At 44.8% G+C, this 16699-nt stretch overlaps 1 protein-coding gene across 3 annotated transcripts in view; it reads left to right on the plus strand.

Moving 5' to 3' along the window:
- LOC117361215 (synaptotagmin-like protein 2) overlaps positions 1-16699 on the plus strand; it is a 156032-nt gene that overhangs the window by 95760 nt on the left and 43573 nt on the right. The window contains exons 7-8 of one of the 3 annotated variants that reach the window (XM_033946250.1): positions 5174-6271; positions 12389-12487. In XM_033946250.1, coding sequence (XP_033802141.1) covers positions 5174-6271; positions 12389-12487 — 1197 coding nt within the window. The remainder of the gene's footprint in view (positions 1-5173; positions 6272-12388; positions 12488-16699) is intronic. The other 2 variants (XM_033946251.1, XM_033946252.1) reach the window with 2 other exon arrangements.

Genomic DNA, 16699 nt, shown 5'->3' on the forward strand with positions numbered 1-16699 from the left:
GAAGCTGTCTGTAGAGAATGAGAAAGTTTTTTACTGAAGTGGTATCTGTGGATAGTGTTGCTCAGTTTTTTTTTAATCTAAGGTGGGAAAATACAGATATACTGTATGTTGTTCAATGTTTGCCACATGTTGCACGGACCTGGCTTAGACCAGAAAATAGAAGAATTGGTGCTATTATGTCAGATTGTGTATGAGAATAAAATACATTTGCTTCATAGTAACATAGTAAATGACACCTTTATGATCCATCCAGTCTGACGTACAATTTGGCTGTGACATACTTGAGACCTGGGTTGATACCTTCGGTCTGTCCCAGTATGGCAGTTCTTATGTTCTTGTGAACTAGCCTCAGAGACACTCAATATCTGAAAGCTGCTAACCTTGGTATTTTATTCCAGAATTGAGTTACAAATTCCTATGTAGTAGTAGCCTCTGAATGATACCAATTTTGGTTTAACCGCTTCACTTCATGAAATTACAGGATTAGTTAACCAAATTTGCAAAAGGGATATCCTATATCCATGCTTGAATGGCATTTTGAAGGACTTACCAATCGGTGTGTATTTAATTCATCACTCTTTATAAGTCAGTTGTTTTCCTAGTTGTGTTGGACAATGGTTTCTGATCTCTCCTTTAAAAGAGAGGGCGTTGGAGGTATTGTCTCCTTCAGATGATTGGCCTGTTGCCAGTCTTGGCTACCATATTAGAGGTAGCATTGGCAGCTTGTCAACAAGAACATCTGGAGGAGTTTGCATGTCTATCTGCACCTTGCAATGCCTACAACTGATAGTGTTCTGTAAGTTGTGCACATTGATAGAATGAACTCAAAAGAAACTCCACGTATTCACCATTATAGGACCCTAAGAGACCCCTGAAGAAGACTCTTTGTCTATACGTGGACCATGTTGGGTCCTGCATCCCTAGTGGACTAGGTCCTTTAAGGTTTTCATGTGGATTATTTTACTTTTATGTGGATGATTTTATTTTATGTGGATGATTTATTGTACTTTTGGAACTTTGACATTTTTTATTCCACAGAGTTTCTTTTGGTTTCTTCTGGATTTTCTCCTCTGTGGATACTTTGGGGTCAATCCTCTTTGGTTTTTACATTGATAGAATGTCAATGACACACCCATGCTCCGCTCATGAGTACAGTTGGGGTTTGGGGGGGGGGGTCGGGGGGTATTGGAAGTTAGGGTGGGTCATGGGTTTGGAAGGGGGCCTGCAGACAGGAGGGAGTGGGCATCCTTCCTGCCTATCACGGTTGAGGGGCCGCTTTGAGTGTTCTGGCAGGAGGGAGTAAATGACAGCAGATAAAGACCTGAACGGTCCATCCAGTCTGCCCATAAGTTAGTCTCATTAAAAATACATGATGAAATTAACTTGTCTCTTCTTTGATATTTCTAAGCCTTAGACAAAAGTTCACCTGGTATTGTCCTAAATTCCAACTGCTGAAGTTGCCATCTAAGCTTACTCCAGCCTATCCAACCATATCATTGTTTGCAGGATATCTACTGTAAAGTCTGGCCAGTAACGTCCTCATGTTCCAAGTTAATGGAATTCGCAGTGATGCCCTCCCCAGCCCATCCTACATCAAATCAACATATATGGGACACAAATCGTACCAAGTCAGTCCAATACCAGCCTTAGTTATTTAATTTATATCATTTGTTTTCTAATTAGAAATCCTCTGTGTTTATCCCATGCTTTTTGGGATTCCAACACCATTTTCCTCTCCACCACTTCCCTCGGGAGGGCATTCCAGGCATCCACCACCCTCTCCTTGAAAAAGAATTTCCTAGCATTACTCCTTCCTCCCTGGAACCTCAAGTTATACCCTCAAGTTTTACCATTTTCCGGTTGGGGGGCTTCGGGGGTTCCGGCATGATGGAATGACATAGTAACATAGTAGATGACGGCATATAAAGACCCGAATGGTCCATCCAGTCTGCCCAACCTGATTCAATTTAGATTTTTTTTTTTTATTTTTTCTTCTTAGCTATTTCTGCGCAAGAATCCAAAGCTCTACCCAGTACTGTGCTTGGGTTCCAACTGCCGAAATCTCCATCAAAACCTACTCCAGCCCATCTACACCCTCCCAGCCATTGAAGCCCTCTCCTGCCCATCCTCCCCCAAAAGGCCATAAATAGATACAGACTGTGCAAGTCTGCCCAGTACTGGCCTTAGTTCAATATTTAATATTATTTTCTGATTCTAAATCCTCTGTGTTCATCCCACGCTTCTTTGAACTCAGTCACAGTTTTACTCTCCACCACCTCTCTCGAGAGCGCATTCCAGGCATCCACTATCCTCTCCGTAAAGTAGAATTTCCTAACATTGCCCCTGAATCTACCACCCCTCAACCTCAAATTATGTCCTCTGGTTTTACCATTTTCCTTTCTCTGGAAAAGATTTTGTTCTACGTTAATACCCTTCAAGTATTTGAACGTCTGAATCATATCTCCCCTGTCTCTCCTTTCCTCTAGGGTATACATATTCAGGGCTTCCAGTCTCTCCTCATACATCTTCTGGCGCAAGCCTCCTATCATTTTCGTCGCCCTCCTCTGGACCGCTTCAAGTCTTCTTACGTCCTTCGCCAGATACAGTCTCCAAAACTGAACACAATACTCAAAGTGGGGCCTCACCAATGACCTATACAGGGGCATCAACACCTTCTTCCTTCTACTGGCTACGCCTCTCTTTATACAGCCCAGCATCTTTCTGGCAGCAGCCACTGCCTTGTCACACTGTTTTTTCGCCTTTAGATCTTAGGACACTATCACCCCAAGGTCCCTCTCCCTGTCCGTGCATATCAGCTTCTCTCCTCCCAGCATATACGGTTCCTTCCTATTATTAATCCCCAAATGCATTACTCTGCATTTCTTTGCATTGAATTTTAGTTGCCAGGCATTAGACCATTCCTCTAACTTTTGCAGATCCTTTTTCAGATTTTCCACTCCCTCTTCGCTGTCTACTCTGTTATAAATCTTGGTATCATCTGCAAAAAGGCACACTTTTCCTTCTAACCCTTCAGCAATGTCACTTACATACATATTGAACAGGATCGGCCCCAGAACCGAACCCTGAGGGATTCCACTACTCACCTTTCCTTCCTCTGAGCGACTTCCATTAAACACCACCCTCTGGCGTCTGTCCAACAGCCAGTTTCTAACCCAGTTCACCACTTTGGGTCCTAACTTCAGCCCCTCGTTTGTTCAACAGCCTCCTATGAGGAACTGTATCAAAGGCTTTGCTGAAATCTAAGTAAATTACATCTAGCATATGTCCTCGATCCAGCTCTCTGGTCACCCAATCAAAAAAATTCAATCAGGTTCGTTTGGAACGATTTACCTTTTGTAAAGCCATGTTGCCTCGGATCCTGTAACCCATTAGATTCAAGGAAGTACACTATCCTTTCTTTCAGCAACGTTTCCATTATTTTTCCAACAACTGAGTGAGGCTCACCGGCCTGTAGTTTCCTGCTTCATCCCTGTGACCACTTTTATGAATAGGGACCACATCCGCTCTCCTCCAATCCCCAGGAACCACTCCCGTCTCCAGAGATTTGTTGAACAAGTCTTTAATAGAACTCGCCAGAACTTCTCTGAGCTCCCTTAGTATCCTGGGATGGATCCCGTCTGGTCCCATCACTTTGTCCACCTTCAGTTTTTCAAGTTGCTCATAAACACTCTCCTCCGTGAATGGCGCAGAATCTACTCCATTTTCTCGTGTAATTTTGCCAGACAATCTCGGTCCTTCTCCAGGATTTTCTTCTGTGAACACAGAACAGAAGTATTTGTTTAGCACATTTGCTTTTTCCTTATCACTCTCCACATATCAGTTCCCAGCATCTTTTAATTTAGCAATTCTATTTTTCATCTTCCTCCTGCAGGGGGACTTCAAGGGGGCATTCAAGGTTTCCGGCATCCCTCCTGCTGATATCAGGGGGTCCCCTGCCGCAGCTGCTCAGCTGATCAAGGCAGGGGTATTCCCACCCCCCTCCAATCAGCTGAGCCGGCAGGACTCCCCAAAGCTTCAGCTTCGGGGAGCACTGCCAGCTCAGCTGATCAGGGATAACTTCCCCTGCCGCGATCAGCTTATGGCTGCTGCGGCCTGACTTTAGGATCCCGCGGCATCATAGATAGACGGCTGAAATGTAGGCCTGGGGTTTCTGGGCCTACATTTCAGCCACCTATCTTGGCTGAATCAGGCGTGATTCTGTGAGTGGCGCTATCGAATGATTGACACACGATTGGCAGACGCTTTTAAGACGGTCACCGATATAGGCGCCGGTTACAGAATATGACCCTAAAAGCAGAAAGTTTCTTGATAAGCAAGTTTCATTATGTGGTTCTAGGGTAATGAACACTCATGGTTAACCTTTTGATTTGCATCTTACCCCCACATTAACTATCAGGTCCCAAAGACCCCCTGACTTTGTTACAATTAAACTGAACAATCATATTTACTTATGTTTATCAAGTATTGTTTATTTTAAATTTGTTTTATAACTAGGACTATGGATAGTTTAGTATATAAACTATGTTATAAATTAATTAAACGTTAACTGCAACACTTCCTTTTCGAAGTGTGATCCTGCGAAAACAGATAATAGAGCATTATACTTTATTTACAACCCCCCCCTGAGCAGCACAGAATATTCAGCGTGCCAGCCTGTGTTAAAAACCGCTATCGTGATTTTGTAAAAAGGGGGAGAATTTATACTCTATACTTTATTTAACCATGAACACTCAGTGATGATAACTGGTTATCATCTGCTGAATATTCACAATTATCTGAAAAATGCTATTTAACCAGTCAGCGGTTGGTCATGACCAGTTAAATAGCGCTGAATATCGGGGGGGGGGGGGGGGTATTGTGTTTTGTTCAGATCTTTGTTTGTGTTTACTCCTAATGAGGGCAATTTCCAAAAACCATTTCTGTGGGTAAATAGGCTTTTTGAAAATTGCCCATCCTCCCAATGGGTAAACACGTGTTGATGCGTCTTCCAGCTAGCGTGTATGTTAAAATCTCTCGTTTTGGTTTGACTGCATCTGCTCTTTGCCATCCTTCATAGGCTGCTTTCCCAGGCAGTTGTATAGGCTGCCTAAGAGTTAAGTCAGCCCTTCACGTGACAGTCCCCATAACTGACTGAATAACTCGTCTGTTGCAGGTCAGGAAATTATTTCTTCTTCACCTCCAGAGTTCTCGGAGAAAGATGTTGGGCAACCTTCTCATTTAGTTCAAGAGGATCTTTGCAAAAGCACATCTAACTCTGCAATAACAAACAAATATTCCCATGAAGAAACTGGTCCACCCTGCAAAATACCAGTCAAGAGCTGTGCTCGTCCCAAACTTGATCTAGTTTTGGGCAACTTTGAACAATCAAACGGTGATTTAAGTAAGACAGAGTCACAACATGGCTCAGGTTTATCGTCACCAGAGACTGAAAATAATGCAGTCTTCAAACAAGGATCTAATTATACAATTTCTTCCATGAAAGATAAACCAAAGAGTCAAGAAGTCATTCCAGGTCCTGATCATTTTATGTCACTGAAAAGGTTTTGGGAAAAAGGAGCTGATTTGATAGGAGAAAATGGTGATGCCTTTGGTGATCCTTCACCAGAGCCTCCAAAGAAGCCAAGCTCAGCAGAATCCAGTAGAAGGTATTCTTTGACTAGGGGTCGAACTCTTTCTATACATTCTAATAAGAGCCAAAGTGAAGACGAGAAGTCTGTTCCAGATGTGCCATACAGAACAAGACACAGTCACCAAAGAACAGTGACTTTCTCTTCTAGTGAGGATGAGCTCATCTATGTAGCATCACCAAGGAAAAGCATTCCCTCTTTGATTCCCAGATCTACCTATGGGAAGGGCAAAGGCTTGGCAGCAACCAGAAGTATTTCCATTGCTGAATGCAATGGAGGCCATCCTAGGGACGAGGAGAGCAAGGGACAACAGAGAAGCTCCAAGAAATCAAAGCTGCCTGTGAGATCGCCATCGATTCAGTTGAGTAACAAAACCGAGCTTCCTTCTCCCACCAAAGAGAGGCCACCAGATATTTCTGTGCCAACGACACCTGAGTGCACAGAGGAATGTATTGTGCCAGAAAAAGTCAGGCGGAACGCGGACTCATTGCAGAACAAGGTTCGTATTTTAGTTGATGCAGTCACCTCCGAAGATGAAAAAGAACAAATCGCAGACTTGACCAGGGAGCCAACCTTTATAGTTAATGGAGAAGAGGTGCAAATGGAAGCTCCTGACTATGCAGGTAAGAGGGAAATCACTAATACGATCAAAATTTATGCTCACTTCAAGATTATCAGAATGAGATTGGCATGCGTTTTCATTTTTTCTGGATCATTTCATTATGTGCGCCTGTGGCTTCAGAACTACTGTGCATATAGGTTTATCTTTATTTTTCTTTTAAAGTGTTGCTAAGCAGCTTTCTTTCTGGAAACTTCCAGGTCCGTGCAAGGCTTTTTATGCTCCTGTGCCTTAAGGCCTCCGACTTAACAGCACATGGCTGAGACTTATAAATAAAGATTTAGATAGAGTGCTGATGCGATTCAGAGCCGTTTGATTGGTTGGAGCAGTGGGCCTGAATTTCCAAAGCACGACTTATCTACGTGCTGACTTGAAATGCTCAGAGAATAATGCACTACATTTTCCACCTATTAGTTCAAAGGGTATACACTTAGGGGTCCTTTTTATCGAGGCGCGGTAGGGGTTTAACGCGGGAATACTGCGCGTTAAACCGCCTGCCGCTCTAGCCGCTAATGCCTCCATTGACGAGGCGTTAGTATTTTGGCTTGCCGCGGGGGTTAGCACTTGACAAAAGGAGCCCTTATACTCCTAATTAACGAAATGGTTTCAAATTTTCCAACATTCCCTTCATTACCCTTTTTGATAACTCTTCAAATTACTTTTCAAGATCCTCAGCGGCACCATTCGTGGCTCGACAGATCTCACTGCCCGGAGCTTTACGTGCCAAATCGTCATCGGATCCCATTTACATCTTCTTAATCTTTATCTTATTTAATTGTTTAATTTCATCTTTTGCTTTTAACTTATATATATAACTTTAAGCATATACTTAGCTTAAATCATGTGGTCTCTGACTAGGGATTTCAGCGCCGACATGTTTCGCTTATTCAGCTTTCTCAAGGTTTTTCTCAAGGTTATTCTCAAGGTTTTTCTCAAGGTTATTCTCAAGGTTATTCTCAAAGTTTTTCTCAAGGTTATTCTCAAGGTTTTTCTCAAGGTTATTCTCAAGGTTTTTCTCAAGGCTTTCTCAAGGTTATTCTCAAGGCTTTCTCAAGGTTTTTCTCAAGGTTATTCTCAAGGTTTTTCTCAAGGTTATTCTCAAGGTTTTTCTCAAGGTTATTCTCAAGGTTTTTCTCAAGGTTATTCTCAAGGTTTTTCTCAAGGTTATTCTCAAGGTTTTTCTCAAGGTTTTTCTCAAGGTTATTCTCAAGGTTTTTCTCAAGGTTATTCTCAAGGTTATTCTCAAGGCTTTCTCAAGGTTATTCAGCTTTCTCAAGCTTTCTCAAGCTTTTCCCTATAAATACAAAAGACTTATTAATATTGCGATCATAATATACTTTAGAAATGAGCAATCATACATTTGCTTTTGCCCTTACCTAACTACTGTACCACTACTAAACGACTTTAACTGCGACCACTTTAAACGATGAAATAAGATAAAGATTAAGAAGATGTACATAAGAACATAAGAAACGCCTACGCCGGATCAGACCCTAGGTCCATCTATTCTGGCGACCCGCACACGCGGAGGCCAAGCCAGGTGCTCCCAGATGGAGACGCTGGTTACCCGTATCCATCAATATGTTTTGCAAGGAGGTATACATCCAACTTACACTTGAAACCCAGAATGATAGTCTCCGTCACCACCTCCTCCGGGAGAGCATTCCAAGCGTCCACCACCCGCTGTGTGTAACAGAACTTCCTGACATTTGTCCTGAGCCTGCTGCCCCTCAGCTTCAGTCCATGACCTCTTGTCCGTTTCACATTTGACAATGTGAACAACGATAATTCTTGCTCTATTTTGTCGAATCCTTTCAGTATTTTAAAAGTCTCAATGTAAATGGGATCCGATGATGATTTGACACGTAAAGCTCCGGGCAGTGAGATCTGTTGAGCTCTGAATAGTGCTGCTGAGGATCTTGAAAAATAATTTGAAGAGTTATCAAAAAGGGTGATGAAGGGACTTGAAATGCTCAGCATGTTTGCGTCGCATGCATAGAAAAACGGGGCGAAAGAACGACGACTGAGCGCGATCATATCAATGACTGACTTGTCCAGATTAAGGGGTCCTTTTACTAGTGCGTCTTAGTGCGCGCTAAATGCTAACGCGTCCATTATATCCTATGGGCGCATTGCCACGCCCTAATATTTAGCACACGCTAAGATGCACTATCGCGCCTTAGTAAAAGGACCCTTAAATGTTCTTGGCTTGCCCTCGGGCCTTCAGATCTTGCGGATAAGGCATGCTAAGCAGAGTGACCACCCTTATCCCAGTGTTAAAGGGCCCTCTTGTATTCCTCTAGCTATCCACAGTAAGCAGGGGTGGGGGCGGTCCGCCCCAGACGCAATCCTGGTAGGGGCGCAGCACCCATCCTCCTTTCTGCCCCCCCATCCCGCTTCAAGTTTCAAGTTTTATTTAAATTTGATGGTTCGCTTAATATTTCTAAGCGAATTACATAAATATATGATTGGGATAAAACATTAAATTTAAATTAACATTACTACATTAAATAAGTAAACAGGGGAATATTAAACTGACAATACAGACATTAAGGACAAAACTGGAATACTTTGGTAAAAACGTAAGGGAAAAAGTTACAATATTTTATATCTTAAAAGAAGAAAAGAGAACGTAGGTAGGGGAGGGGTAAAACACTAGGGTAGGGTTTAAAATACTGAAGTTGTAAATGATCTTGAAAAAGGAAAAAATTTAGAGGCTAAATGAAGCTTTAAAGAGGAATGTTTTTAAGTTGGTTTTGAATAGGTTAAGATCTTTAATGATTCTAATGTGCAAAGGAAGGGTATTCCATATAAGTGGAGCCTTAACTGAGAAGATATCATGGCGTCTGGTCCCTATTATTTTTAAAGATGGGACCATTAATAATTCTTGAGTATTAGATCGAAGAGAACGATTTGAAGTAAGTGGAATTAGAAGACGATTAATAAATTGTGGTTCATTAGAAGTAATTGTTTTAAATACAAGTAAGGCTATTTTATAAGTCTTCTTCCCCACACCCCCCACTGCCGCTTCCCTTCCGCCGTTCCTCTGTAACATTCCTGGCGCGAGCAGCAACCCTCGAACAGCTGCTGCGCCTGCGTCGGCTCGTCTTCTGACATCACTTCCTGGACCCGCATCAGAGGGAGAGCCCACGCAGGCACGACAGCAGATTGGGAGGGGGGTTGCTGCTTGTGCCAGGAAAGTCACAGAGGTACGGGGAAAGGGAAGTGGTCAGTGGGAGGGTGGGGAAGGAGCGTGTAGGGGTGGGGAGTGGAGAGGAGGGTGGGGAAGGGCCGCCGCCACCTTGGGCGCCTCTCACCTTGCTACGCCACTGAGGGCATCTTTATTTATTTGTTATAAAAATGTATAATCTGCCTACAACTAGGCGGAGTCAGCAAACACAGTCATAGAGTATAGAGCTGTGCTGAATAGAATATTTTAATATTTGATAAAATATGATTAATGAAAATTATTATTCAACTGTGTATGAATACCGAATACGAACAATTAACAGAACAAATAGTAAAAGGAGCAAGGTGAAATCAGAGATCGACTAGTCCTTTTGCGAAGGGGCGGTAGCCGATTTAGCGCGCTCTAAAAATGAGCGCAAGCTAAATGCTAACGCACGCCAATGCATCCATAGGATATAATGGACGCATTAGCACAGGTTAGCATTTAGCGTGCGCTAATTTTTTGCGCACGCTAAAACGGCTAGCACGCCTTCGTGAAAGGACCCCCTCCCCCAAGTGTTTCTTTCAGTCAGATTTAGCACAGTAAAGCCCCGGATTATTCGTTTTCAAATTTAAATCGCTATTCGGCCAAATATGAATACACATCCCCCCCTCCATATTCACGGGGGTTAGGGGCAAAGCCGGCCCACGTATAAAAAAAAAAATCACGAATAACTTTAGGGCCGACTCTGACCCCACCCCCGCCTCCCGGACTTCTCCACTGTACTTACTTTATATGGCCTGAGTGGACTAGCGGTGAAGCAGGGCAGGAGCGATCTTCCTACGCTCCTGTCCCGTGCGGGGCCAGGAACAAAAATGGCCGCCGTGAACTCCCACGAGACCAGAAGAACTCACAGCTAGACCACCAGGTTTTAAAAAGCAAGTGGAGAGGTCCGGGAGGAGAGGGTGGGTCACCCAGACGAAAACCGTGAATGACCGAAGTCGCGAGTTCCGGACCCACGAATATAGAGGGGGATATGTAATGTATCCAGCGCACTATGTGGGATTGAGTTGACTAGTAAGGTTCAGTACAGCCCTATAAAATTAACTTAATGGAAAACTGACAGACTGTGCTGCTGCAACCTCCTGGATCTAATTTGTACGATCCGCTTAATAGGGAGGAAACGTAAGCAAAATCAGCTGTGTTTTCAAACGATGAAGGCCGCAATTTATACTCTCAGAACAAACAAAGAAAAACTGCAGACCAGAGTACAAGATGCAGGCTAGTTTATTAAAACAATTATGGTTGCGGTTAGTGTTGCCACCATTTTTTTTTAAACCAGGGGACCCGACACGGTCCGTGTTTCGGTTAATTGCATAATTTCCCTACGGATCTATTTTTCCAGCAACAAATTTGGTTAGACACAGGCTTAAGGCCCTCTTTTACGAAGGTGCGTAAACCGATTAGCGCACTCTAAACGCTAACGCGTGCATGTTAGTCTGTGGATGTGTTAGCGTTTAGCGCACGCTAATTCGATTAGTTTATTTCAGCAATGGTTTGGTTTGATACCTTTTCAAATTAGGGACCCCTGATGAAGGCGTATTAACCGAAACACGGACCGTGTCGGGTCCCCTGGTTTTGAAAAAAAAGGCAGTAACTCTAACCGCAACCATAATTGTTTTAATAAACTAGCCTGCTTTGGATTTTTCTTTTGTTTTTGTGTGACCTTTGCAATTTAGACTCTGCCACCAGCCTCTTTCGGATGTGCTGCGACGACCATATCTTCTTCCCTGACAAAGGCGTATTCTGACATTCTTGACCCTCTCCCACACCCATATCAGCCCAGTCCCTAGGACATGCTCAGGCAGTGGCGTAGTAAGGGGGAGGAGTGGTCCACCCCGGGCGTCGTCTTGGTGAGGGCACAGGGGCCTGTCCCCCTATCGGCCGTGCGCTTACTGCTTCCGTTCTCCCGTACCTTGGTAACGTTCCTGGCGTGAGCAGCAAACCCCTAAGCTGCTGTCGCGCCAGCTTCAGCTCTGATGTCACTTCCTGGAGCCACGCCTAGCAAGTGACATCAGAGGAAGAGCTGACATTGGCGTGACAGCAGCTTGGGGGTTTTCTGCTCATGCCAGGAATGTACGGGAGAAGAGAAGTAGGGCGCGCTTGGCAGGAGGGGGTGGGGAAGGAGCGTGTGGAGGTGAGGGGGCGGAGAAGAGCGTGGGGGAAGGGCGACCCAGGCACCTCTCACCCTCACTACGCCGCTGTGCTCAGGCAGCCAGGTTTTCAGGATTTCTACAATGAATACTCATGAGATCAATTTTCATGTACTGCCTCCATTGTGTGCGAATCTATTTCATGTACCATATTTTTCGTTCCATAAGATGCATTTTTTCCGCCCCAAAAAGTGGGTGTGTCTTATGGAGCAAATACAATTTTTCAAACACCTCCCCCCCACCCACCCCGTACCTTTTTTAAATGTCGGGGGTGGCTGCCATTCACAGAGCGGCGCAGGACCAGGCAGGAAGCAAAAAGCTCATGCTCCTGCCTTATTCGCCACTCTGCAGCATCAAAGGAGGTAGCCGTCCAGCAGGAGCGCCGAAAGCTGCTGGCGAGACCGTGCTGGACCACTGGCATTGAAAAAAGGTACAGGGAGCGGGAGCCACAGGCTTCGGGCTGCCTACCACCAGACGCACCTACGTGTAGAGGAGGAAAAAACAAGAAAAAAAATTCTGAACCAAATTTTTTTTTTTCTTGGGTTTTTTTTCCTCCTCTACACATAGGTGCGTCTTATGGTCAGGTGTGTCTTATAGACCGGGTATATGCATTATGGATATCCTATCAATTCACTGTGTGTCCTAAGAAATGGTTTGAGACCCTCTGCTCTCAGGCCTGCTTTGTCACCAGTTTGAAACGTTCTGCCTTCATATATCACTCTTCTTGTCCTATATCTAGAAGACGCGAATGAGCTGTCTCCTGTCATATTGGCTTTAGCTCGTGCCGGTGTCCTGAACAACGCACGGAGCATGGTGAACATTTACACAAGTACTGAGAGTGAGTAAACTATTGAGCAAGTTGCTCCCTGTTGTATTCCAAAGCTTATGTTATAGCTGGGCGTTACAGCTCTATCAGTGGCGTAGCAGAGGTGAGAGGCGCCCCTACCTGCCCTCCCCCCCTTCCACAAGCTCCTTCCCTACCCTCTCCTGCCACACATGCAAAAGCACTGCTTCCCTTCCTCCCCTCCTCCACCCGTACCTCTGTAACATTCATGATGTGAGCAGCAACCCCCAACCTGCTGTCACACCAGCTTCAGCTCTTCCTCTGAAGTCACTTCCTAAGCTCGGGCCCAGGAAGTGACATCAGAGGAAGAGCCGACGCTGACACAACAGCAAGTTGGGGTTTGTTGCTCACGCCAGGAACATTACAGTAGTACGGGGGAAGTGAACCAGTGGGGGGTGGGGAAGGAGAATGACTGCCTGCGCCCTCACCAAGATGGCGCCTGGGGTGGAACGCCTTCCCTCCCCTTACTACGCCAATGAGTTTCAAGTTTCAAGTTTATTGAGATTTTGATTTAAACGCAATATCAAGCATTATCAAGCATTTCTCAGCTTAGATGCCTTTTTCTAGGCCTTGCTTTTGATGCTAATTATCCCAGTGAAGGGTTTTCTTTTATGTCTTAATTTCATCCGTATTTCTTAGCTTTTCTAGATTTTTTTTCTTTTCTCTTTAATCCACACCATGCTTTACATATCACAATGACTCCGGTTACTGAATCTCTCATCTTTAAGTTCTGTTCTGACCTACGAACATAATTCTCTAAGGATTTGCCTAACGTAAGGCAGTGTTCTGTTATTTACGCATGAATGTGAACACATATGTGTATAAATCACAATAATCTGGTTACGCAATATTCGGTTAACTTTTGCTTATTGTTTATTTTTTAAAACTTGCTATACCACCTTTCCAGAGTTCGAGGCAATGCACAGACTAAAATCAACAGACAGAAAAGGAACTCCAATTAAAAATCAAAGGATAGCAAACCTTCAAACCATATATTTTCGAATATAAGTCGATCCGATTATAAGTTGAGACCCCCATTTTCCTCCCAAAAAAGGAGGAAAAATGGTTCACTCGAATATAAGTTGGGCGGCTTAATATTCAAGTGCCCTGCCCTATCATTCTCTGCACCCAGCTCCCTCCTTGCCAGGCTTTGCATCCAGCACCCTTCCCCCCTAACCCCTGTCAGTATCTGCACCCAGCCCCCTTCCTTCCTTACCTCCCTCCTTCCCCTGTCAGGCTCTGCACCCAACCCCCTTACTTACTTACTTACATACTTCCTTACTGTCAGACTTTACACTCAGCTCCCCTCCCTCCCAGGCTCTTCACCCAGCCCCCTTCCTTAAGGCACTGCACCCAGTCGCCTTCCCTTCCTCCCCTGTCAGTCACTGCACCCAGCCCCCTTCCTGTCAGGCAGTGCACCCAACTCCCTTCCCTCCCTCCCCTGTCAGGCACTGCACCCAGCCCTCTTCCTTCTCTTCCCTGTCAGGCATTGCACCCAGCCTCCTTCCTGCCGGGCACTGCACCCAGCCCCCTTCCTGCGGGCACTGCACCCAGCCCTCTTCCCTCCCTCCCTATCAGGCTCTACACCAAGCCCCCTTCCTCCCCTAACCCCTGTCAGTATCTGCACCCAGCCCCCTTCCTTCCTTACCTCCCTCCTTCCCCTGTCAGGCTCTGCACCCAATCGCCTTCCTTCCTTACTTACTTCCATCCCTACCTCCCCTGTCAGACTCTGCACTCAGCTCCCCTCCCTTCCAGGCTCTGCACCCTGGGCCCCTCCTCCCTGCCCTGTCCTCTTATCTCCTCTGCTGATCCCTGGTGGTCCAGAGGTGCAGCGGGCAGGAGCGAGCTTTCCGTGCTCCTACCCTGCTGCTAACCTGGTCGGTGGTGGCTGCCGCAAGATTGGGTTTCTTCAGCCAGCGGCATGTCGGGAGCGTTCCAAAACATGGCACATGGATTTACAGGAATTCGCCTGAAATGCGCCTAAGTTGGGCACTTGCACTTAGCAGGTGTAAGTACTGTCCCCAAAAGCTAGCGTTTAGGGGAAATTCTATGAGACACCTAAAGATAGGCAGGCACCTAAATAAACAGGCATCCAAAGTTAAACACCTAACTTAGGCCCTCTTTTACTAACCAGCAGTGAAGGTTTCTACCGTGGTCCGGGGCGCTGAATGCTCTGATGTTGCTTTGGCGCACGTAGGAATTCTATGAGCATTGGAGCATTTAGCGCTCCGAGCCATGGTAGAAACATCTGCCGCTGCCAAGTAAAAGGGGGGGGGAGTTAATTAGTAAATTGGCTTCACGTATGAGCTTTAACAGGAAATGAATTGGGTGATAGACGCCTATCTTCGTAGGCGTGACTCTACAAAAGATGGAACCGTAACAGAAACGCACCGGATAAAAGCACATCGACAATCCTGCACAGGACTTATGCGCACCGACTTAAAACAGTTACTATCAGCGCTGTGAGGGTGTGTGTGGGAACCCCCCCACCCCCCAGTAAACTTACAGGTGTTTGCGCTTCCCTTGGTGTTTTTTGAGGGGGGCATTCGGCAGTTTTTAATGTAGTGGGGGGTGTCCCCCAACACACACACCCAACGGGACCATGAACACTTGTAAGTTTAGTGGGTGGGGGTTTCCCCCACACCCCCTCACAGCGCTAACAGCAACTGTTTTAAGCTGATACGCATAATTCCTGTGCGGGATTGTCGGTGCGGGGTTGTCAGCGCATTTTTGTCCGGCATGGGAATGACGGGTCACCCCAAAAGATAGGTGCCTATCGCATGGTGCCCGGCAGTGCCTAACTCCAAAATAGACGTGTTTAGGGGCAGAGAAGGACTTAGGCACTGCTAGGAGCGATACTTTAAAGCAGTGGTTCCCAACCCTGTCCTGGAGGATCACCAGGCCAGTCGGGTTTTTAGGCTAGCCCTAATGAATATGTAACCCCTCCCTCTTTGAACTCCCAATTCCCACTCTCTTAACCTTTAGTCTTAGGTTACCTAACCAGATAAAGTAAGAATTATAACCAAAAAGAGGGAAAAGTTAACATAAAATATAAAATTACCCTAAATAAAATGACATGGAATAAGAGTTTTTGTTGGTTTATTGTTACAACTCTAACAAAAAGTATATATATCTAAATAACTTTAGAATAAGATCTCAAATAAAGTTTTCCTCAAAGAATTTAGTCCTTTCAAATAATTTTATCCTCACAGAGTTCAGATGTAAAATTTTTCTCACAGGAGTCCGTTGTTTGATTTACACGGCCGTTGGGTACCCGTGCTTCTTCTTTCCTCTATGGAGATTCAGCTCTAATCAACACCGTACCTACTTCCTAACTAAAAAAATGAAAGGAAGCAAAACCCTATCACCCTGAAAATTATATTTGTTTCTTTATTTTTTTCTAACTACTCATAGAAAAGAATGGATAATTGAAATTCCCTAAGCTTTTTCCACCCACGATGTATCTTAAACTAGTCTCAAGCATCCCCAAACCAACCTGTCCTCCAAACTGATCACTCCCCAACTGCTCGCTCGCTCTCTCTGGCAGTTTTCGAATCCAGACCAGCACTGTTCACGTCCGCATGAGATCCTCAGACCTGATGCAGACCTCAGCATTCTAGAATTCTTACTGTCAGTCAGGCAAATACAGCATTAATTTTGCTGGCTAACAACAAAAAAAACTTTTCACTTTAAAATATTAGAGAGGAAAAAAAAACTTCTATCAGGTCTTCTGCCCTGGGTAAACTATAACATATTTCAAATTTATTTTGTAACCCATGGTTACACTAAGAGAGATTTGCATATAATGGAGGCATGCAAATCAGCTCCGTGCATATTCATTAGGGCTATCCTGAAAACCCGATTGGCCTGGTGGTCCTCCAGGACAGGGTTGGGAACCACTGCTCTAAAGGGCTTAGGCGCCTATAACATAGGCCTTTCAAATCCTGGCCTACCTTACGCAAACTTTTATTAGTTATATGCTGGTTTGGGAAGGGAGGATTTGGAAGAGACAATGTTGTGTATACCTGATTAAGTATGTTTTTATTGGAATCCACTTAGGCATTACGCGGGGAAGAAATTTTTTAAATAAATAAATAAATTACAGGCATGTATGTTTTAAGTTCGGCGTCATTCTGTAAGTGTGATTGACAAGAGATAGGCGCCTATCTTTTTAGACGGCTTTTACAGAATTTCCCCCTTAGTGCT

This window comes from Geotrypetes seraphini, chromosome 5 (genome assembly GCF_902459505.1).
Source record: "Geotrypetes seraphini chromosome 5, aGeoSer1.1, whole genome shotgun sequence".
Lineage (NCBI taxonomy): Eukaryota > Metazoa > Chordata > Amphibia > Gymnophiona > Dermophiidae > Geotrypetes > Geotrypetes seraphini.